Source organism: Molothrus aeneus, chromosome Z (assembly GCF_037042795.1).
Source record: "Molothrus aeneus isolate 106 chromosome Z, BPBGC_Maene_1.0, whole genome shotgun sequence".
NCBI lineage: Eukaryota > Metazoa > Chordata > Aves > Passeriformes > Icteridae > Molothrus > Molothrus aeneus.
In genome coordinates this window covers 21,425,592-21,450,810 of record NC_089680.1, presented here as the reverse complement: position 1 = coordinate 21,450,810, position 25,219 = coordinate 21,425,592, and the positions used below count along the sequence as shown (strand labels likewise).

The window sequence follows — 25,219 nt, the reverse complement described above, 5'->3', positions numbered from 1 at the left end:
TATTTGACCTGACTACATCACACTTCTTTTGCACATATCCATCTGCTGTTCAGCATGGAAGGAAATTACTGTAGGGTAAGAGAGTGACAAGCCAAACACATGATAACAAGTGTTTATTTCTGACCCTTAAACATCCCCTTGAATATATAGTAGATGAGTACCATAACACTTGCCTTTCTGATTTAGCTGCATTTTCTGGAACCGTCTTTTGATAACTGAAGGATGAGACCCGAACATGAAGGATCCCTAGTGAACACCAGGGTTAATCAGCATGTTAATCAGCACGTTAGTCTCTGGGCTGCAAAGGTTCTGACTTCTGCTGCTTGAGAGATTCCAGTTCCAGACAATTGAGCATTTATATGTGAGGTACATATACGTTGGCCTAGTATAAAGTAATCTTACAGACTAAATGCTATTGTCATTATAGATTATCTGTAGCTATAGATAAGAACTAACACTGAAATAAGGGTGGCTGTGAGTTGTGGCATGCTTCAATTTTTTCGGAATTCTGTAACATTTATTAGAAAAAAACCCCTTAATTTAAAAAACTCTGGCCATTTGAAGTCAAAACATTTAAAATTTTTCAAAAGCTGCTGTATTTTTGAGGTGAATTCAAGAGATCTGCCTTTTCTGAAAATTCTACATAGCCAGATAATGTTCATGCAAAGAGGAGTTTTGCATTGAGAAATCTTTCCAGTTTGTTTTTAACTACTATGTGCAGCAATCCCCTAGGAATGTATTTTGTCCTTCCAAACAAAATATAAACTTAGCTTCTTTTATTTTTGATGCTGCCTGTCCCTAAGTGTGCCATTCTCTCAGAGAAGAGGTTCCGGATGATAAAGCACATACCTGAATCAAAACACAAAACAGTGTAAGAACAAAGGAGTAGAATTCAAACTATCTACAATTAATTTAGAAGGAACTGTAAGAGCCTTCATCTGGCAACCTTGCACAGTTCCTTCCATGTACTTAGGAGCAGAACACTCCATCATAAAGATGAGATCCTTCAAATCCTAAAGCCAATGACAGACTAAAGACTTCTGTATGATGCAGCTAAATTCGGTAGAAATTTTTCCAAAGTGTTTTGATGAGAAGGAGAAGGTATCTGTTTACATGCAAGTTTTGGAGTGGCCTTGTTTTTTCATCCCTTTCAATAATCATGCTGTTAAAGTCTTAATTTAGATATAATTTTTCATCCCAGCTAGGAGTTATGAGTGAGGAACAGTTACACAGGACCAGCGTATGATCAAATGGGAATTGATTAAAAAAAAACACAAACAAAAAAGCAAGTTTTACTAAATTGCTGTAAGGCAAGCATCACTGAAACAACTTCTATAGGTGTTTTTTTATGCACCACAGGCATGGTGTATCTTGCATATTTAACTATTTGTATTTGAAAGATACTAGAAATCAAAACAGGTAATGATGCACTTTCCTGCAGTGGTCTGCAGGAGATGTAGCAGAGAGGGTTAGAGTTTGTGAAAGGCCCAGTAAAGATTTGATTTTTTGTTGCAAGGGCATCCCAGTTGTGTTGAGACCCAGCTCTCTGGAAGGTGACATACTTACCTGCAAAGAGCACTATCAGGTACATTTTCAGAACATAGGGGAAGTAGATTGAGAAGCTAAATGGAAATGGTAGCTTGATGGAGTATGTGCCAAAGGATTCAAAATAAGGCAGTGATACACAAATTGCAAATCCTGTAAAAACATGGTAAATTCTTAGTCGAAAGGAAGCAGGAGATCGTCAAAAGCTTAATGAGCAAGTCAGTTACCTTTCATATTTTATATACCTATACATATATATATATGCATTTATATACATATGCATGTTTTCTCCTTGAGTTCAATTTTGTAGGTTAGAGGTGCTAATTGCTCTAAATACTAGAATTAATAAATATATCCTATTCACTAACAAGTTCTGTCAGAAACTTTCAGTGTGTTCTCAGTGGGCAGATGTAAGTATGATAACCTGCTAAGTATGGCCTGAGCCAGTAAGGTCAGCCTCAGGGGGGGAGAAGCTTTTGAACTTGCTGTCTAGTACACTCAGCCTGGAAGGGAGGAATCCATATGTCTTTTATGAGGGTATCTTTCTGCTTTACTTAGACAAAAAGAACATTCTCCCAGATTTTTAAAAACTTAACACCAAGCAAACAAAAAACCCCTAAAACGTACCAGACACACAACCCCAAACCCCAGATAGTCCCTATTAAAGAAAAAATAACAGAAAAGAGAGACAGAGGTGACATAGAGGTTAATATGAAGGTACACGAACATTTATGACAGCTTTGGCAGCACATGAGGAGCTATGTTAAACAGAAATGGCAATTGAAGTGATCACATTTTACTGAAGAATATTAAGGAAGCAAGTGGTTGGTACCCTCCCCAACTCCTTACCTTTAGCCAGAACTGAAAGGGGATAAAGTGGGATGCAGAGTGAGAAGTTGAGCCATGTTAGTGGTAGGTAGTATATGTCCATCCTTGCCAACATATTGTAAGTGTACCTGCAATAAGAGGAAAGCAGATGGTCTCAGAGGAAATTATGATGTCTTTAGAAGAAAGATACACTAGTGGAAAATTCAAAGGACTTGCAGAAGAGCTTGGAGCTGTCTAAGTAAATTTCAGAGCCAGCAACAGTTTTTGTTCAGACTCCAATGCCTGAAAGTAGATGGCTCAATTTTTTCAGAAGAGTTACCTGTGGTGCTACCCTGGAGCAGGCAGACAGCAATAAAACCCTCCAGACAAAAAGCTCTACCAGAAACCAGCATGATTTCATACTGCTCCATCAGAAAATGGATTTTAGATGGGGGTGTTGCAACTGAGAGGAGCAGGCAGAATATCACGGTTGCTTGGGACTGAGACAAACCTGATTTATGACTGCTGAGCTAGCTGAATCACTGCTGGAGAAGTTAAAGAAGAAGACAATTGCAGGTACATAACTGGTAGTACATCTGTCCCCCTCCTGGACCTCAGCAGGGGTAGTAGGTCCAAAAAAAGCAGTTGCTCACAGTGTACTGCAGCATTTTATTTTTACTGTGGCTGCTACTGTTGCTTATAGGGAGAACAGAATGCGTAGTACTTCAGTCTCCAAAGGTGACCTGATCTTGGTTTGATCTTAAAGTGGTACAGTAGCTCTCCAAACACTGGAGAAACAGGTCTGATTACATTTTTGGTCAGCTGAAAGACTTTATGCACTGTGAGCTTGCTAGACTTTCTGACAGATAAAACTAGTGTTAAACACACCTGTATTCCCTTTTTATTGATTAATTTGATTAATTTTGCATCATACCTGGACTCTAGAAGAGTGGACCATTGAAAATGGACCATTGTCTCTCAAGGCTGCCCTCTGCAACTTCAGGATTGTCTCTATTTTTCTATTATTGTTGCTTCTTAAGACTGAATCTCAACACAATACAAAAGAAACAGCTACTCCCTCTCTATACAATGCCTTGGGCTGTTATGGTATAAGCAGGAAAAATCAGACCTTGCTGTCAGTATATCACTTGCCATGATGCCTAATAAATAGTCCTTCAGAGAAATTTATGTCCCTGAAACTTTATGTGGTAAAACTTGTAATACTTCAAGAGTAGTTGGCTAAGGGACGGGAAAGATGCCTATGCACTTTTAGACATGAATACTTCTTTGAGATACTAGGACATCGTCATGGATGCTGTAAGATAAATCAGGTAAGAATTCTAAATTTGTATGAGTTATATTATGGTTTATTTGAATTGGTAATTTGCTGCTATAGACCACAGGAGCTTTCCTGTTAAACAACTGCTGTTACTGCTGTGGTGTTTAACTCTGTTCTTTAGCAAGGGCAGAAAATAATGATGCATCAATGGTGCTATTATGCACTTATGAAACTTCACAGCCAACATTGTTTATACTGTTGGCATTTCTCCAGCTGCACTGAACCCCTTCTTTTCAGATTAGGTTCTACTGTTTTAGTTTTACAAACTTCAAGAAGAAATGGGAGGGAAGTATAATCAATTCATACAAGCAGCAGCCTATTAGAATGTATTTTGAAATACTCTGAAGCTGACTTAAAATCTTTATTAATTCTTTCTGACACTTTCCTGTTTCTTATCTCTTTTATAACATAAGTTTCCTTTGCTGCCTAAAACTATATTCTTCAGTCAGTGCCCTAAGCAATATATTTAAATTAGCAGAAAGGCATTTTATCAAGAAAAAAAAGTTTTGCTGCAATACATGAGTTGCTGTGAGAGCTGTCTTCTTAAAATTTTGTATTTACATGTTACAAGCCTACAAACTGAGGTGCATAGAGGCTTACATTACATATGAGAAGTATGTGTTGTTCTTGTGGTGTGATATATGCCCTACTACACCAAAACTCAGTCTCCTCCATCAGGAGTAGGAGCTCTTGGCTTTTTGGAAAGCACAGTGCAATCAACCAGAATAGTCTTCCTGCCTTTGCAAGAAGTTCTGCTGGTGCTGCCTTACGGTGCCATCAATCTTGGATCAAAGTGGATAAAAAAATAAAATAATGTATAATAAATAATATATAATAAATAATATAAATATATAATAAATAATATAAATATGATATGAATATGATATAAATATAATATAAATAATGTAAATATATAATAAATAATATATAATAAAGCAACAGGGTTGTAATGGCAACCAGGATGGTTTCAGGAATTGCTGTTCTCCAGAAGGTAGTTGTGATTTCCTTCTAAATTTTTCTTTAAAATGTCAAAGCCTTTGAACTACAAATATTAATGCAGTCTGCTAATGCATTATTCTATCTTACATCTGTATATTACTCTGCATCTTAACCATGTGGATTTTTGTAAAAATCATTAGGTAACTTAAAATGTTCAAGCTTTTATTTAAAAATGGATAATATGCTTTGCCAATTCTGAAACAATTAAATGAGCCTGCTGCACAATGGGGGTAGAGTTCAGCTGGCAAGAATAACCCGTTTTTTCCGTGTGGTTTTGATGTTGACCCCTTACCTGACCACATCTAATAAATTCCAAAGGAAAAATAAAACACAGACGACATATTTCCCTTGAACTTCTTCCTGACTGTTGATCACGACAAATAAAATAATTATTCTCTCAGTGATCTGAAAAGAAAAGAAAACTATGAATTCAGTTAGCACCTTCTCTAACTGTTATTTCTGTGGCATTTTGGCAAAATAGGAAGCCGCAAATGGATAGTTTTCTTTACACAAAATTAGCAGTGAATATTTTGTTCCATGGCCTGCTTTTGTTCAAGGTCCTTCAGCAAAGAGAAGTGGACATGGCTGGCTGTAGCATCAAAGACCTGTTATGGTACATGTGGAAGTTGGCTTGCCAGAGGGGATGACTGGGTTTGTAGCCAAGGAAACCTGTGGGTGAGCCCAGGGAGGCTGTGGAAGCAAGAACTACTCCTGCTGCACCTGCCTACCTGGAGGGCTGGCAGGGATAAGCTCCCTTTCTTGCAGGCTGTGTGGGAGGCAGTAGGATACAGGGGGCCCTTCTTGAGGGGTGTCATATGCCAGAAAGTACTGATCTTACACTCCCAGACCTGCTCCTCATATCTTGGAAATCTGTGTCCCAAGGAATCTCTTTCAAGTAAGATTTACAGAAAAAGGAGGAAAAGTAGAATTACTTATCTTGCTTTCCATCTTATTCTTGGTTATGGGAAGTGGGTTTAAGCTTGTCACTTACGTGAATGATTGCCATAGTATTTATGTCCTAGCATTTTTCTAGTGGCTGAACTTTATCCAACCCACAAACGAAAAGATAAAGTGGATTAAACAGGCAGTGTCTCCATCTTAAAATAAATACTTTGGTAATATTAAAACTCAAGCAATTTTTTAAAAGTGTGTCTTTTTTGCAGCTTTCCTGACAATTTTCTAATAGTATCCATGCCCTGCCCTTCATCAGTACTCCAAGAGTTGTCAAGCTGTCCTAGAACAGTAACAATTCACTCTGATTTACAAATAGAGTATTTGAAAGTGTTGAAGGAGAAAACATGCAGTTGGCATGAATTGATGTAGTTTTATTAGGCTGGATTTTTTTACCCAATGCCATGTCTTCCATAAGGTACATTAGTTGTAATGATTTCACAAGTTGTGATGTCAAGTCAGTTAAAAGTTACAAAATTAAAGTGGATTACCAAGGTTGTTTTTTTAAGTATTGTTATTCTTCATTCCCCAGACCCCTACCTTAAACAAAGAATTTTGGCTCTCAGCAAGTTTGTCTGGTAGTTTTGCTACGTAATATTTACAGGTTCCTGCATGGACCATTCTGGCCACAAGCTCTCTTTTTTCACAAACCACATCTGTCAGATAAAGCAGCCTTCACTATTCAGCAAAATTACGTCAGAGCAATTTTTCATACAGAAAGAGAGCCTGTCTATCCCCCAGGGATCTGGTTCCTCACCTTGGAAAGCACTGAGGGGCCACAACAGCTTAAAGTGGTTTTCCTGTTTCTCACCCTCCTGTGACTATCATCTTTTGCTGCTGATCCCATAGGTCCCTAATTGAGGAACTGATTTTTAAAAAGGTCAGATGTTGGCAGACTTCTGTATAGATGGGTCAGGAAACAGAAAGTGAGAGCTAATATGCTTGTGTTTGTACACTGATGCTGAGGTACATGGCAAAAACATGGGGGAACTGGAAGTATTGATACAGATCTGAAACCAGATAGAACAGAGGTACAAGAAACATGGCAAGGCAACCATCACAAGAAGGAAATCAAAACAAAGGTAAAAGCAGTGTGAGCACTGGGTGGGATTGTGTGCTGGAGAGAACAGATAAAACAGGATCTGAGTTAAAATTGTTAGATGTAGAGTGGTAAAGAATGCAGCATTGGTGGTGTGGTTATTTTGTCACTGACCCTAAAATCAGACTTGAGATGTATAGAGAGAGTTCTGCATTATTTTTAATACAAGAGCAATTTCAGGGAATTGCCACAGGTAGTTGTGCTAGAGACCAAGGCTTCATCATGACAGTGAAAAGATGGACATGTTCTTAGAAGTCAGAGCTGGAAGATTTTCCAAATGGTCACTCACTTTTCAAAAAATGGCTAGGAGGAAATGTGATAGAAAACAGCATGGGGTAAATTGTTGGGATCCAATCCCATTTCAGTGAGAGAAAGGACAAGCAGTAGAAAGGTAGTTACCATTTCAAACTCCAGTTTGAAACTCCATTTTCAAATGGATGTGTGCTGGCCAGTGACAGAACAACTATGGAGACCCAAAATTCAGCCTTATAATCTGGAAGTGGAAGAAACTGTGGATTTTCTTCTGTCCCCAGGATACAAGCAGAAACATGAGGCAGTGAGAACCACCTCCCTGGGGTTCAGCAGATTTCCTCCATCAGAGATTCATATTGGGGAAGGGGAGCAATGGAGGCACGCAGCTTTGCTAATTACACATGAAGGGACCCAGTAATCAAACTATAAAGTATGTTAAGCACCTGCAAGAACAGGAAATTTGACATGGCACAAACTGGTCGTCTTGAGGTATTTTGTTCCTGTTAGACTGTGGTCTCAACTGGCAAGCAATGGGCTGCACAAAGCAGCCACCAGACACTAAGACTAGAAGGATGTGGCCTTGGTCAGGAGCACATTTGTGGGGCAGGACACACAGCTGGCTGCTCAGGACAATTTTGATATCCCTGTGAGGACAGATAGCAGCATCCTACCTCTTTCTCTGCATAAATCAGCAGGTTGCCTGTCTGCTTGCCTTTATTCTCTTTCCTTTCATAGCACTCCTGGCATTAGGTAACCCACACAGATCAAAGACAAATGCAGAGGTTAGTCAAAGGCTGAGGATATTTTCTGCAAGAGGCAGGGTGCTTCTTGGAGAAGAGTAGTATGTTTTGATATTGTGTTGATATATGTACACACATATCTGTATGCATACATACATACATGGAGTCATGTACATTTATAAATACACACACATATACACACGTAGATAAAATGCATGTGCTGCTGCTCAGCTGTGGATCATTTCCTGTATGGATCATCTGTCCTTGCATGAATGAAGATGTGATATTCTCTGTGACTATTCTCGTGCTTTAAATAAAAAAATAAAGCACAAAACTACAAGTCCTATGTTTTCACATTCATAAAAAGGAAGTATGAGCTGACATATCACAAAGCATAAGTGTAGTGTTTTCACTTTTCATTCCTCCTTTAAAATCAAATTGGAATTTCCTTCCTTTTCTGACACTGATCTCTCACAGGATACAGCAGGTTCTGTAGGGTGATAGAAGTTTCTGCAAGGCAGACTGAGTTTGTTAATCAAGTAAGCAAAACAGAGCAAATTTGGCTAGAGAAAATAGCACATTCAGTTCCATTTTTTAATAACATGACTGTGCAATTTCATACTCAGTACCTGAAATGCTTACATAGTTCTTCAATTTAGCGTATATTAACAAAAAAAAACCAGCAGAAGAAAGTGAGAAAAGGGCCACTAAGTATTTAAAGTTAAAAATATTTTTTTTATCACAAAACTATAGTATGTTGCTTTTGGTTTGGTAAATCCAATTTGTTTGCACAGAATGAAGAACTGCTCTTTGTTTCACAAAAGCACCAGTCTTTTCTTAGACCTTTCCTCTCTCCTCGCTATGGTACAAGTCCTTTCAGCCTTTACTCTCTAGCCAGACTAACACATTTCATTACCTTCTGTTATGGTGGTGGCAATGACATATGACATGTTCTCCTGCCCTCCTCCAATTATTTAAGGTGTAAATGCCCTGAGAGACATCTCTTTCCACCAGCTTTGTGACCATCCCCTGCCTCACCTTACCCCAGCACATCCATCACACAGGACTCATCTTTCTCTCATGGTGAGTTGGCCTTGACCTACCTTGCTCTTTTCAGGTGGCCTGAGACTTTGTCCCTCAATGAGTTTTTCCCGAAGACTCCTCTGAGTTTGTTTTTCCACTAATTGTATCATGTATCTCAAAGTGTTTTTCTTAAAGGCTACTAAACTACAACAAATGCAATAGGCAGAAATCTTTCACTCAAGGATTCATTTACGTCTTGTGTTTGCTATAATGCCTACAAAACAACCTGCCACCACGAGGCCCTTTCCCAGCTTGCTTTATTCAATGTTAATTTATGCCTCCACCCATGCACTTCCCTGACATTGCCTGACCTACCTGTTCTCTCATCCTAGTGATCACCCCAAGTGAACTTCACTGTTGATGTGCATGCATATGCCTGTTAATGATGGATGCATACAGGGGTATGTTTTAAGCTCTGAGTAGGAATAGGTGATGGGAGCACAGAACCAGACAGCCCCTCTCAAATTCGTGCACCTTTATCAGTGCCCTGACTGCGCAAGAGTCTAGAAAGCTGTAGTAAGGTAAACATCTCTTAGCCAACTGTCCTTCCCTTGTTCATTGTGAAAAATATACCTTTTTTCTTCCTAAGAGGCAGTGAATAAAGTGTTACGAGGCATGTGGGAGTAGTGGTGGCGCATAGCTGCTTAACCTACACTCGCAGCACAACTGGTAACCCACGTGACAGCAGAGTCTCCACCAATGAGCTCACGTATCTTGTTTGGACAGCATGAGGCTGCTGCTAACATCAAGGGAAGAGAGTTGTTTATGGTGAGAGTGCAGATGGGGAAAGAACCAAGTAAGGATCCAAAACTGTATTTGGTGTGAGGCGAACACTGAGAGCCACAGTGCCACATGGTTCCCTGAGCCGCCTCTCCCTGTTTTCCAAGAGAGCAACTGCACAAACCACACTGCCCAAGAAAGGTCACTGTTTTCTTGCTCAGAATATCCGTTTAATACTAATGTCATTTGTGGCAACAAAGAATAGTGTTTGTGCAGGCCTCCCTGATCTCTGCCTTGTATAAGCCTGGATAGGAAAGAAACAGACTATGTCAGGGCTGGGGAATGTGTAAACTCTGTCAGGGCAAGGCTTGCTTTAATGACTAAGAGCAGGGTGCTCTTCTTTCCAAGACATGTGAGATTTGTTACAGGTCATACTAGATAGGAGTCTTCTTTCTCTCCTAGATTAGCATCAAAGCCTGTGGATTTAGGCAAGGAAAGGCACTTCTTTACATTTTGATGGATTTGCTACCATACTTGGGGAGCATTGTAAAGAACAGAGATCTGTATCAGTCAATTAGTTAATTAGTTATTTAGACAGTTAATGAAGACTTGAGAAGAGGAACATCTTCACCCATGAACATGTCATTTGACAAAAATGGACTATCCAGAAAACGAAAAACATAACTAACCACCCTTGGTCTTCTGCCTTCTGACTGCTGAGAGAAATAGGAGTTTCACCATTACTCAAATACTAAGGATTGAAAAGGTTTGAAGGTAAATTCAAGTAATCATTTTCCTTTTGCATTAAGAAAAAAATAACAAAACCTGATATTAGCACCCAAAAGGAAAAATAAAAAATAGCGTGGTAAGAAAATTGTCAGACTATCATCATGCTTTCTGCTATAGCATCATGTGATGTTTTGGCTGGTTTTCTGCCTTCAGCTGAGCATATGACAAACTACTAGGGGAAAAGACCAGCTTGGTTAAACAGAGAACTTACTGGAAGTCAGGGAAAAAGAGGAGAGTGCATCCCCTCTGGAAGGAGGGGAAGATAACTTGCGGGGACAATAGGGATGCTGGGAGAAACTTAGAAGGACCAAGCCCCTGGAGTTTGGTTACTGCAGTTGGCCACTGACCCACATCTGCTGGTGGCCACTCATCTGGACATTTTCTGGGTCCATGCTGGGGACCAAGCATGGAGTACTCACTATTCATTTTTACTCAAAAAGAAAAAAGTTGACAGGAGAGTTCTTTCCCAATCAGCCCAGTTCTGAGGAAGCAATTCCTGCAGATAGGAAACTACCAGGAAACCAGGCTGTCTAAGGAAGGGTGCAGGAGCAACATTCAGGGTAGGTCAGCCTGGGCTTGTCCCCAGGGGCAGCCATGGCTGATGTGTGTTGATCATGAAAGGAGAGCTTTGAAAACCAACTTACCTGCAAAAACCTGGGGAGGAGATGGCCTTTGTCAATGCCAATGAGAATGTGCAGGATCTCCAATACAGATAACAATTGGCAAAGGCGCATTACAAGTCCTATGGAGTGAAACGTGTCAGCCAGTGAATCTAAAGGCAAAATTAAGAGGAAGATTAGAGGATGGTTATACAGTTAAAGTCTGGAGCAACCACTGGGTTTGCTTTTACACTATCATCACTGGAGATGACAAGAAATAAATGTCACACAGTACGAAACTTCTGGGTAGCAGAAGAAATGCTTCAGGGAGTGGAGGAGGCAATCCACTCTGTGTGTGTGGCTCTGACACAGAGGCAGGAAGCTGAGAAAAGAATTAAATTCCCTGTACTTAAAGCATGGGCAAACATTGTGTGGGATGTGTTGGTTTAGAGATACTGCTTTAGGGTATTTCTAAATAGGAGAAAATGTTGAGGAAATGCATAAGGAATTTCTAAACACTAAAAATTGTTGAGTTCCTGCCTGTATCTGCACTGCTGAAAACAAGTAGTCCAGAAAGTACTCATTTTATATGCCTACAACTGTCCACCATCATAAGTAATTTTAAATTTCCAGTCACTAGTTTTCTATTTTTGTGTCTTAACCCCAGGCAACAGAAAGAGAAATATATGGTAATGTTTTTGGAGATAGAGAGTCATGTGTAATAACCACAAAGATATTCTCTCCTGGTGGCTTCAGTAAGTTTAATATTTGCCATAATGACTGGACCTAGTCATTAAGATTTATGCCTAATTCAAATGTTACTAGCATGCCACTGAATATTAAAGTTCATTAGCAAAACAAGAGCTTCATTTCCAGTGTGACAAGGGTAGAAGACAGGCACAAGTAATTTGTTCAGCCTTTTTAATTGAGTGCCTTTCTGGTTGAATTACAGTCCCTGGTATTGGACATACACATGTTCATAATCTTAACTTTATCTCTAATTTGATATCTCTGTGTGTCTGTCATACCGCTTAAAATGTCCAAGGAAAATAGAGGAGGAGCCTTACCTTTTCCAAATGTCATGAACCTGATGATCATATTTGTAAATATCCAAGAATGTCCACAGAATTGCATTAAGTCATACACAAACAGGTACATGTTCATGGTAAAGCTGTGGAAAGTGAAAATAATAAACTATATGACTTAAAACAATATTGTAAGAAATTGCACCCTCTCTGGACTTGTCAATAAATCAAAGGAAAAGAGCTGAAATTGAGAGCAGCCCTGAGGAGAAGGACTTGGGGCTGCTGGTGGATGGGAGGCTGGACATGACCCAGCCATGGGCACTCACAGCCCAGAAAGCCAAACGTGTCCTGGGCTGCATCCAAAGCAGCGTGGGCAGCAGGGCCAGGGAGGGGATTCTGCCCCTCTGCTCTGCTCTGCTCTGCTGAGAGCCCACCTGGAACCCTGCATCCAGCTCTGGGGTCCCAGCACAGGAAGGACATGGAACTGATGGAGAGAGTCCAGGGGAGGATCAGAGCAAAAGAGAACAAGATGATCAGAGGGATGGAGGACTTCTCCTGTGAGGAAAGGCTGAGAGAATTGGGACTGTTCAGCCTGGAGTAGGTTTCAGGATGACCTAATTGTGGTTCTTCAGTACCTGAAGGAAACTTAACAAGATGGAGACTTTTTACAAGAGCATAAAGTGACAGGACAAGGGAGAATGGCTTTAGACTGAAAGAGGTCAGGGTAAGATTAGATATTAAGGAAAGAGTCTTTAGTGTGAAGGTGGTGAGGCACTGGCACAGGTTCCCCAGAGAAGCTGTGGATGCCCCATTCCCAGAAGTGTTCACAGCCAAAAAAAGGATGGTGTTCTGAGCAACCTGGACTAGTGGAAGGTGTCCCTGCTCATGGCAAGGGCGTTGGAACTAGAGGGAGCTGAATGGATATTAAAAATTCTCAATGTCCCTTCCTTTGTATTTTCCAAATTCTTCCTGCATTGGCTGGCTAGAAAATTGTTGTTTTTGCAGTTCTTAAGGTACTTAATCTTGACTAAACAGGGAGTAACATTTGTAAACACAGCCTCACATTAGTGTTTTGGCAGTGTGGCAGCTGTTGCACATTAGAACACATCATCTTTAAAATATACCAGTGACTGCTGAAATGTGTACAGACTGCTGACATTAATGGAGGGCCCCATATTCCCCAGGGAGTGTAGGGATGTGGTGCTGGGCAGCAGACAGACCCTGGCCCAGAGCTGCAAGTGGCACAGCTCCCTCCCCTGCTGAAACTCTCCACTGTGAAGAAACAGCCCTGATGTGAGACTGCATCACCCTTTTCAGCCTACTTTGATAATCCCCACACAAAAGGTACCTAAGACCAAACAAAAGCTTTTCACAGAAGCAAAGAAATCTAAAGAAACTGAAAGGTGATTTCAGTGTGATAAAAGGAAGTTGAAATGTAACTTTTCACCTAGGTCCTTCTCATCCAAAGGCTGACCTCTTTACCTACAGAAACAGAAGCGGGCTGAAGATAACCTATTTCCCTGTCCCAACAGCTCTGTGTCACAACACAAAATTCAGGCATCTGCTTCTATGTGAAATGTGAAGGGCAGAAGAGATGGTCTTTATTTAGATCCTGTGCTCCCATCGGTTCACAGCAGGGATGACTCCACATTTCACTCCCAGAACCTGCTTCTGCAGCACTGTTGCAGACAAAACACAGACTATACATCAGGTAGGGGTTCAGTCTCTGAGCCTGCCTCAGACTTGCTGGCTAATCTTCCAAACCTCCCTTTGCCACCCTGGTGCCTGACCTGCTGCCACATCTCTCCCTTGTAGTGTGATTTGCTTTAAGGTGTTCAAGTTTCTGTCATTTGAAGGCATTGTGGGGAGGGAGGGTGGTCACAGCACGTTTCATTACTCTGCCTGCACTGATGACAGGCGAAAGAAACAAACATAGCTCTTGCAGGAGACACAGACCCAGAAGGCTGCACTTGCTGTCTGCTGTTTTAATTGTTACTTTCACCTTATTTACTGTGGCTGATTTCATGCCAAATACATTGAGATGCTAGGGATGCACTTATCATATGTAATATCAACCTTGCTTAGCAGAAAACTTATCTGCTTTCTCTGTGGGCTCAAAACCCGGAAAACTAGATGAAATGTAAGAAATATCAGAACTAGCACACACAGCAAAGATTTTATCATTTTAGTTGCAAAGCCTGATGCATTTCCTTGGGCAGAAATTTCACAAAGTGTAACTGTTGCATTTTATTATTTTTATCACAAAGGTCTTCAGTGTGTCTCTTTGGTAGCTACCATCCAAGGCAAGCACGGAGGTAGGTGCCCTCAGTGTCTGAAGGGTGGTCAGGACCATGCTCCCCCACGAGCTTGGTGACAGCACAGCAGTGGCACCCAGATCAGGTCAGCCCTTGCCCCATCTGTGTGTCCCTTGCAGGGTGACAGGACGAAGGCCACACTCAGGTTGCTCTCAGGGCTATCCCACATGGAGGATCCCACCCAGGCCTGCGTGCACAGAGCACTTTCCTGCCCCTCAGGACTCCTGTGCTCTGCTGCTTTCCCGTGTGCCTGTGCTGGCTGGCCACACATGAGGAACCAGCCCCCACGCTGAAACCAGAGGGCAATGTTCCCTTTTTTTTTTTTTTTCCCTCAGCAGACAAGATCTGCTAGAAAATTCCCTCAGCTGACATAGTTTCCTTCTAAGTCACATTAAGTCATGTTGGTCTGAACTTCTGTGTCTTCCCCTTCCTACCCCTGACAAGCTGCAAGCCCTGTAGTTCAGGAAGAAGAGAGCTGCTGAGTACAGCTGCTGTCCTTTTCACCCACATGCCACCCACTGTTTTTTCCCCTCTCCTGTTTGCATTTGAGCGGTCTGTGTCACCAGCACTCAAGAAGTATTACCTGTTGCAGGGTCGGATTGCTGCTGCTGCTCCTGAGTTTTCTCCTTTTTCCTCTCTGCAGCTGCAACAGCTGTTTGTTAGGAGATCACCCCTCCTCTTCCCTCTTACCCCACCCCACGACGTCACCACATGTAGCACTAAGCAGGAACAGCACTGCACTTCCCGAGAAAGAAATTTTTATGCCCAAATACTTCCACTGCATTTGCCCGTACCATCAGTCAGCCCAGCCCAGCCCAGCCCAGCCTAGCGCAACCTAAACCTACTTTACCCTAACCTAACCTAGCTTAATCTAATCTAAATTGGTTTCTTGCTGTTGTACCAATAAGCTAGTCTGTGAATCCCACTAACTTTATTTCTTAACCCAGAGCAATGTTTTGAAATATTACTGGTGAGAAGAAATGCAAAATTATAATGCTTCTTGTATGCTTAAATCATCAACACTACAACAGTGCTATTGACTCCATCAAATAATAAGGAAGGATGGGAGCACACCCATCCTTTAAATTATTTCAGATAGAGGAAAGAATTTTCCACTTATTATATAGAAATGTTTTACTTATTATATAGAAATGTGTGGGTTTTCATGCCCCTGTGAAATTTGGACACTACTTGCAGAGTGAAAATATGTGTTCATCCTAGTTTACTTCTGCCCAAGGTGTCTGGGATATCCCAGCATAAATCAGATGAAGAATACCCTAACTTGTTTATAAAGTCCCTTCTGCCAATAAGTAAGTTTCACCACAGGCATTCATGTTGAAATCACACCCCATCCTCCAGTGAGATTTGAAATCTGATGCTGTAAGTGCAGAGCACACTGAAGATATAATAAGCATGGGATGTTGTGTGTAGGCACAAAATGCTGGAGGGTAAAATGTCCCTTACTGGGTCTCATCCCTGTTGCAAGTGGCACTGAGCTCCTGGCAGGACCATGCCTGTGGTGTCCTGGAGAGGTGTGAAATGCCTCCCTGGCTAGTGAATTCTTTCCTGGCAGGCACAGTGGGATACTGTGTTTTCCATGGTTATGTCTCCCACCTAAGACCTGAGCACAAGAGTTGTACAGCTACGACTGGCTTTCCTGCCCTATGGCAGCTTACTTTTGCTGATCCAGAATCATCTTCTTCTAGGCCAAAGAATTCCTTTCTTTCTCAGGAGGAAATAATATATCAGTGTTAAATAGAGGGTCAAGCAATCAAGCATACCACTGTTGAAAGGCCCACCCATGAACTGCTTACTCACTCCCCTCTGCAGCTGGACAGAGGAGAGAAAATTTAGCAAACGATTCATGGGTTGAGATAAGGACTGGGAGAGATCCCTCAACAAATACCACCATGGACAAAACAGGCACCACTTAGAGATATGAAGTGAACTTACTACTAACAAATCAGTGCAGGATAAAGAGAAGTAAAATAAGTCCTTAAAAAACCACCTACCCTCCACCCATCCTTCCTTGCCAGCTGTACCTCCTACCCAGCTGGCACAAGGAGACAGGGAATGGGTGTTATGTCTGTTCATCACCTGTGGCTTCTCCTGCTGCTCAGGGAGAGGGAGTCCTTCCCCTGCTGCACTGCAGGGTCCCTCCCACAGCAAACAGTTCACTGAGAGCTTCTCCAACGTGGCTCCATCTCATCAGCAACAGCTCCCTCCAAACTGCTGCAACGTGAGTCCATCCCACAGGCAACAGTTCTCCCAAAAGTGCTGCAGCCTGGGTCACTCTTCCGTGGGGTGCAGTGCTCCAAGGACAGGCTGCTCCAGCCTGGCAGCAGGAGCCCTCTCTCCACAGGCCTCCCACAGGATCACAGCCTCCTCCAAGGTATCTGCCTGCTCCAGTGTGGGGCTCCTCCACGGGCTGTGGGTGGATCTCTGCGTCCCTGTGGCCCTGCATGGTCACAGCTGCTTCCCCACGGGCTGCACCACAGCCTGCAGAGGAATGTGGGCTCCGGTGCCTGGAGCACCTCCTGTCCCTTCTTCTGCATTGACCCTGGTGTCTGCAGTGTTCTTCTCATACGTTTCCACTCCTCTCTTCTCTGGCCACAGTTACAACTCCACAACAACTGTTGTTTGATTTCTTCTTAAACCTGTTACCACAGAATCACCATTTCTAAGTGGCTCAGCCTTGGTCAGGGGTGCGCTCATCTTTGGATCCACCAGGGATTGGCTCTGCCGGACATGGGAAAAGCTTCTGGCAGCTCCTCACAGAAGCTGTCCATACAGCCCCCTCTGCTACCAAAACCCCAGGCCATGCAAACCCAATACAAGGCCACCAGCGAGGGCTTGCAGGCTGGATTCCACTTTGGATCCATGGTGGTGAGCACCCCTGGCACAGCCTGGTGAGAGGCAGGGGCAGCTGGGGCAGCTGCATTTGACTGGTGCTGGGGAGGTGCTGCCCAGGAGAAGCCACAGGTGATTTTGAGGGCTTTCCTTTGGCAGCAGTGTGGCTCTATAGAGTCAATGCTCATTTGCTACTGAGAAAAATATCTCCTGAGATGGTGGCATGTGAAAAGAGTGATGTTGTCCTCCAAAGGGAATGATGTTGGTGCCTGCTTCATGATGAGGAATGAAGGGCAATGAGTAGAGAATCCATTTCAAAGGTGTACTTCTGACCTGAACTATAATGCTCTTATTAACCCACACATTTGAGCGGCAACGCACTGCGGGGATGGAGCCAAGGTACAGGGCTCATCAATCAATCATTGCATAGATATTCAAGTTCTCTTTGGGAAATGTAGAATACAATTCTGCCGGTAGCTTGTAGTTGATCTGGCCAATCAGAACCTAATGCTAGGCCTTAGTACAAAGAATCCCTCTCTAAATTCAAGAGTTTTTCCTGCATACAACTTTCACTTGAAGACATGTGTGAGGTCTTTTTAGCTGTGTGATTTGCAGTGGTGTTTTTGTAGTGTGATGAATACAAGAAAGTAACAGGTAAGAGCTTTTATTAGACTAGATAGAGTGGGAGGGACAGTTGGAGACACTTCTAGGCACACAGATTTTGACAAAGGCTTTTATGCTTAAAACATTTAACACTTTTGTATGCTGCAAAGACATTAAGAGGAAAGGAAATACCACATAACACTGTTTGAACACATATTAACTGCATATGGGAACAAGAGGGTAAGTCATGGCAAAAAACCCTACCTTTTAATTTGTGGGAAATGAACTTTCTTCTCCACTCCAGTTATTCTCTTGAGACTAACTTCTGTCTAGAAACCCAGCATCAAAAAACTATTTGTATTGCTGCTGCCATCTCTTAAAACAAGCTTTATGACTGCTCCTCTTATGATAAGACCAAGTCTCACAGGTTTTTAAAAATATAAACAGTTTTTAACTGCATTTGGTTTCCCTGAGTTTTAAAACACATGCAGTTTTTAACTGATTTCATGAGGTAGGGAAAACACATTCTATCTGGGCACGGTGCTTGTGCCAGGAATCTTTGCAAGGGGGTGCTTTATGTAGAAAGTTAATGGCAATCCTGAAATGCTTCATGTGATGTGGAAAGAATTTCACTCTCTTCAAACAGGAAACATCACCAGGCTAAAACATCTGTTCCTTTTATGCACAGCTTTTGTTTCCAAATCCTTGCTATAAAACCAATATGCAAATGTGTTTTTAAGAAAAGAAAACATGTGTCTCAAAATTAATTTTCAATGTTCCTGTTAACATTATATGTCCCTTCCTCCATTATTAGATTTTTTGGGTCTGAGAATTCAAGCCTGCGTTGGCCAGTGGATTATGCTATTTAAAGCACTGGTAAATCACATTTCTGAAATGTGTGCTTAGCTGTAAACACACGCTCCCATGCTATTCATCTCAGTTAAAGTAAACCCTGGGCTGCCTGGGGGCCATGGGGCTGATGTGGTGCTGCACCAGCCACTCTTACTTCTCACTAGCCAGTGGAGGTATTTGCACAGTGCTGTAGCATGCTTGTGTTGTGTGACCGTGACTGCTATGGAGGAAAGGAAGGCTGTGTGGAGGCAGCAGAGAAGCAAAGCCATCTTCACTGCAAGCCAGTAATAGGGAAAAGTGTCAGTGCTTTTGTCTGTACTCTCAAGCTGGGCAAAAGAGGAAGCAGCAGCCGTGCCATCTTCATGCCTCTCACACCCAGGAGATTTTATAAACTCAGCAGAGACCCTGGCTTGCAAACAGGTCCTACCTCACCAGAGCTGACTTGCTGGCATCATCTTACAGAGTGAGTCACATCGAAGTTCCTGGCTGCTTTAGGATGAGAAGTGCTGTACTGGGGGAGGCACCCATTGTGCCACAAGGGTCCACGAAACAGATACACACCAGGCAGGGAAGTTAGCTTATCAGGTGAAAATGACGTTTGGAAATGCTTTTGGGGAAAAAAGATGATCCCAGCCAGCCTGTTCAGCTCTGTGCATCCTTTTGCATTTTGCCACCTTTTTCTGTCCAGACATCCCAAAATTTCACTTGGAGAAGATGTGACAGTCTTACCCTCCTTACTTGTCAATTCCTGTGAGTCTCTGAGGGAGCAGGTCAAATGGCCTCTAGATTGACCTGTGTACTCATAACCAGCTCCTCAATTCTATAGGAATATGCTGATTCAGGGGATTCATTTTCAAGCACTGATTTCAAGCATTGAGCCTACAATATTACCCTAATCCCCAGGCTAAGGTAAACAGCAGAAAGCTACTGACTATCTTCTCTGCATAGGATAAAAATGCAAACCATTGTGTTTCTGTAGCACAGCTTTAATCCTGTTTTTCGTTAAAACCTTTCCACATGGAAGCAACTTATTTTTATGATGCAAAGGATGACTTTTTAGGCTGATTATTATAACCTGGTTTTACTGTTCTTAGGGGATCTGAATCTGCATATTCAGGGACATATAATCTGGTTTTTTAGGGTAATAATTTTCTACAATTTATTTTTCTTTCAGGGAGCTGTGTAAATAGCATCTCTCATTTTCCATTAAAAAAAAACTGGCCTTTATCCTTCATCACGTCCTTCCTTCTCATTCCCAATTAACATCTTTCCAGCAGCATGGGAAATTCACAGGTTTTGCTTTGGAGGCAGTGAAAATATTAACTAAATATCAAAGACATACCCGATTTTGACATGATTCGTGTTTCTGCAGTATCTGCAGCCTCCTAATATATTAGCCTCCTATATATATTAGCCTCCTAATCCACTGCTCTCAGTTTCGTTGCTGGATGAGGCCCACAACCCCATCAAATAAGTTTCTGCAATAATAAAGAGGAATTACTGCTAGATGGGCTGGGAGATTTCACTTTATTGAAGTGTTAGTCCTGACCAAGTCTCTTATAACAGAAGTTGTGATGATAGCTTCTGACATTCTCTAGGAATTTAATGGTTTGCAGAAATACTGAACTGTGGGGAACTGGGAAGGAGAGGGAGATGTGCCCCATTTTTCTTTAAAAATGAACAAACAATCAAACAAACAAACAAACCAAGAAGAAAAAAGAGAAAGCAAACTAAGTGTTTAATATCTTGAACTACTTATAATAATCAGTAATCATGTCCAACATAAATCCTTTTAAAGTACAAGTGAGTAGCTCTGGCACGATTTAATACTTGTCACAAGGACAACACTGAGTTCCACGGCAAGCTTATTTTTAATTATTAAAATATTAAAGTAATATAATCTCAAGAAAAAATCTGTTATGGCCAATGCAAGGTTTTCCCAAAAAGTGGAGACTAGAACAGAGTACAACTCAATCCAAAGAGACTTTAAAAGAAAGTATATTAATTGATTAAAGAGAGAGCAGCATTTTGAAAAATAGTTGAAGTCAAATAGGCTTTATTATTTTGTTGAAGTAAAGCTTTCTGTTTTATATAAATATGTCTGTCAAGATATTTCCTTTCTGGGAATTGTAACACACAGTACTCCAGTTAAATCCAGAGGAAGTTGTGCAGGTTCTGGTCTACCAAGATAAGAAACTTAAGGAATAGCATAGACAGTAAAAGTTATAGTGAGTAGATGTGTTGGTAACTGGTGTGCAGGGGCCAGATAAAGCTAATTGAAATCTCAGTAGCTGATCTCCTGAGTGTGAATGTTGGCTTTGCAAATGCACTTCCATGCTTTAACAGTTATTTTTTAGAGGGGAATGTTAATTATGTTTACTTTCACATGTTCAAAAACAAATTATATTATTCTCTTAGAACACTGAATTCCTCATTGATGAAGGTAACATGGTTTTAGGATTCTTACTGTGAGCACTTGGGCTCAGCAAGGTTGGTCCTAGAAAATGCACTAACCTTGGAGCCTCTTGTGTAGAGAACTGAGGCAGGACATGAATTTCCCTGTGCTCATCTGCTCATCGCTTGCCATTGCTTATTCTTCACCTCCACTGAAATGAAACCAGTGAGCTACCAGTTCACATGAGATGGGATCTTCAATTTTGAAGTCATACAGAGAGAAAAATAATTAATTCAGGACACAACTAATGAAGAGCCTGAATGGTGTTTAGAAGCATTGTGGGGTTGGCAGTCTGTGGCTGCAGAGGGGTGGCCCCACAGCAGCACTGCAGTTCCCCTCTAGTTTGCAGGCTGGGCTGTGGTACTAGGAAGGGTGAAGGTTGAGAAGAAATACTGTCTTCACATTTCCTGACAGATGATTGCTCCTCTGGGAACTCTCAGCATTGAAAAAGCCTTTGCACCTTCCTGAGTATATCATGATGTAAGAAGTGTGGAAAATTTTGGTACAAATGACTCATATCTGCCTATATGAGGATTAGAAGATATTTAAATATTAAAAAGCAACCACCTTCTTAGAAATTATCAGTTGCAATCTTATTTGCTTTGTTCTCTTATGTATATTGTTTTCCTTTGCATTAAGTTTCTGAAGCAAAGTAAATTCATTCTGTCAGTAACAACTGAGAACTGACACTTTCTTTCAGGATTTACTCTGTCTTTGTCACCCTCATTTCTTCGTCTTCTCTCTGATTGCTCCCTGGAAGAACCCAGTGTTCCTCCACAACTGGGAGGGGGAAAACAGATTAGGGCTAGCCCTAACAAGGGGCAGACTGGGCTGGAAGGGGTGAGGACTGGCAGGATGTAGCAGTCTGTGGGCATTGTCTTCCCATGAGCAGTTCCTGATCCCTTTTCCTGCCCACAGCCCCAGCCTTGGTGTGGGTCTGCCTGCTCCACCACAGCCCCCCCTGTAACTTCCCCAGGGCTGATCTGAAGGACAAGTATCAAGGGCTAATCCTGGGTGATGGTTTGGAGAGTAATTTCCACAGGCTTCTGTCCCGTTTTGGGATTTTCTTCTGGTTTGGGTTTGCTTTTTTTATTTCCACAATTCAAAAGTTAAGTCAGAGCTGATGGAACAAGCCAAACTGATGGTCAAAGTGCTCTGAACAGCTGTAGTTGATAGTTAACTGAGCTTTGTGAACAATTTTTTCCAAAATAAAGTCTGGAATAAGCATTCTTCAGTTCTGCTGTAGCTCTTCTTAAATTTCATGGGGAAGACAAGGCTTTTGACCCCAGCCCCATAAATCTGTACTGGAAAGCTAACGCTGCATAGATGAAAACTTGCCATTTTTAGTGTCCCAAAAAGTGCAACACAGCTAAGTCCAGCACAACACAGATAAACAAGGTGCTGTGAGACTAGCCATGAGAACAGCCAGGCTGTGACTGGGACCTGTGCTGCACAGCACTGCTGTGTGAGCCTTGTGGAAAATTTATGAAACTTCTTGGCTTAGGATCAGTCCCTTCTTGGAAGGATTTTGTTTCATCGATGCTAAATTTTCCATGGGGATTTGAGACTTCACATTTACTGTTTTATTAATTTCGATTTGAAAACAATGTAATGTATTTGCCTCATCTAACTTCTAGAAAAATGCTAACTGGAAGAAATACCTGAGGGTTTCAGCTAGCTGGGGGCATAATGCACAGCTCCCCTGGTAACACAATGGCAATGAAATATGTATTACTCCAAAATGTTACAAGGGCAAGATGAGGAGAAATGATCTTCTGAATCTCCATCTTTCTTACCTTACACTTAAGAATCCTTACCTTTCTTGAAAGTAAGAATTAAAAAAAAGCCATATTGGCTTGCAATTTTCTTTTTCCTTTTTATTTTTTCCATGACTATGACTATTCCAGGGTTCCCATATTTAAATGTCTTCTAGATATTGTGTTAATACAAATGATTTCTGTTGCCTCACAGCTGGCCAAAAAGTAATTGAAATCAAGTGTTTCTTTATGAGCTCCTGTCCATCACCTCTAATCTTGGTTTCTATAAGAATAGCTAATTTTTCTTTCAGTTCCCTTCCGTGGACCAATAGCACTTTATTGATAGGCATGCTCATAAAGACCTGAAATACCGTCTTGCCAAAACACATGTTCATTCACCTAAAATTCTTACATTTGTCTCTAATTTCACTTTGCCCTCTAGTGTCCATTCTGATTTATGCCCACACTGCAAAGTACTGTGTTGATTGAAATACATCAAAACAGATTTTTATTTGATTAGGAGAGTTTTGAGGACAACTATGAATTAAAAAGAAAACTTAATGATACAAAAGTTTCTGAACAATTAGTGGGCCATAAATGAACATATTCCCATTGCAACAAGTTAGGCAATAAAAACTGGAATCCCTGACAAGAGAGCAGCTGAAAAATATTTCATGCTATTTTCCAAATTTCTGTAAAAGTAAGACCATTTCAATAACAGTTTTCTGCATTGCAATAGTCACCCAAGGACATCAGAACTAGAAGGGTAAGTAAGCTGAATGTAATTTTATCCTACAGGTTTGAAGAAGTACAAAGAACAAACAAGCAACAGAAATGAGATTTGAAACAGTCCCAGGGTGGGTCTGTTTCAAGTGCTGTTAGTTATGAAGCAAAGAAATACATATTTTTGTAATATTTGCAGCAGGGTGTTACTAAGTGGAAAAATTACTCTGATAATTTGCTCTGGTTTTTTTGGTCTTTTTTGTTGTTCTTGATCATGGGGAAGTTGCTAGCTTCTTTTATTTCTGGTATTTCAGCTTTATCCATAAGATCCATGTCTGCCATCTCTTCTTTACCTTGCATCCATGAGTGGTAGAGAGGAGAGTATGGACACCCTGCAAAAGAGACCTGTGTCATTGATATGACACCTGAGACACCATGCACCATCACTGCTGTTCTCTCCAGTCAGTTTTTTTGCCTGGATACACTTTTTATTATCTTCCCTTTCAATACTTTTTGGAATGGTTGGAGATCAGAAAAAGCTCTGAAGTTGTTCTTTAAAGAACAGCTCTGGCAATTTCAGCCCTCCAGGACTAACACCACCCTCTTCTGGGATTCACAGATATGCTCTCTCCTCAGCTTCATAGTGCCAGATCCAGAAGCCTGTGCCAAATGTACAACAGGGTGGCCACAGATAGATGTTTGTTTGGGTTTTTTTAAAAGTTTTTGGGGTTCTACCAAATTTTTAACTCTATTCTTTGGGTAAAAGAGACTTGATATACCTCTGTTCCCCTCACAGCAAATGATTAGGGAAAGCACACTGTTTGAAATGGACTTATCCAGGGACAGTTTCCCAAGGGCAAAATCCAGGCCCAGTTTTATTGCAAGCCGTTTTAAGGAATTTGATTATGTTGTAATTATTACTGAAGGCTGTGTGGTTTGGAAGGGAAATTAATTGGAGGGCTATATATCTGTATGGTTCCATTTGAGAGCAAAGGGAAAGAGGCATATTTCATGCAGCAATAAAGCACAGCACTGGGCCGTGATGTTTGAGGTTGCAGTAGCCAGGATGAATATACTCATGAGCAAGTAGAATGTGCCACAGACAGATCTGGCTTTAGGATATTTTTACATAGAAAAGTTACTTCAAATAATCTTATGAAAAAAATCGAAGTGAATTGGAAACACTGCAGGAAGGAATAAAACCCTTGCCCCCAAACAGTTAGAGGCAATGTATTTAAATTTAAAGTAACATTGTCCAATTGGGAAGTTACTTCAAAAGCCATAACTACTGCAAAAAAATGTATTATGTTGACAAATCTTTCTAGAATTACTTTACGTCTTTGAACAAAGCAAATGTTAGAATTACTCAAATGTAAAAAAGTTACTTGCTTGGAAAAGAGGATACCAACTCGCAAAGAAAAATGCATATTCTCAACCTAAGTCAGGATCACTTAAATAAGCAGTGTACTACTTTATCTTTGATTGCAGTCTGCATCAGTACAAATCTAGCAATTCCTGTAAGGTGTGGGATGTGTATTTCATTCACAAATATGTGATTCTCTACTTGTAGGTGAAATAGAGATGAAAGGTAGCTGCATGTTTTCTCAGCAGAAAACACCATAAGATGTCACTTTCTGTCAAAGGCTGCAATATATTCCTAGGGAGTAACCCTCACTGAAAATTCTTATGGACTAATTTATAGCTAGAGTAGACAGC

At 41.3% G+C, this 25,219-nt stretch overlaps 1 protein-coding gene across 1 annotated transcript; it reads right to left on the bottom strand.

The window, feature by feature from the left end:
* Positions 1-96: 96 nt before the first annotated feature.
* On the bottom strand, positions 97-14,901 carry HACD4 (3-hydroxyacyl-CoA dehydratase 4). The gene is made up of 7 exons (XM_066569487.1): positions 14,847-14,901; positions 11,991-12,094; positions 10,969-11,096; positions 4,983-5,095; positions 2,395-2,501; positions 1,567-1,698; positions 97-849 (listed from the first exon to the last, which is right to left on the bottom strand). The coding sequence occupies exons 2-7, from the start codon at positions 12,085-12,087 to the stop codon at positions 767-769; spliced, it is 660 nt and encodes a 219-aa protein (XP_066425584.1). The 5' UTR covers positions 12,088-12,094; positions 14,847-14,901; the 3' UTR covers positions 97-766.
* Between the last annotated feature and the right edge of the window lie 10,318 nt (positions 14,902-25,219).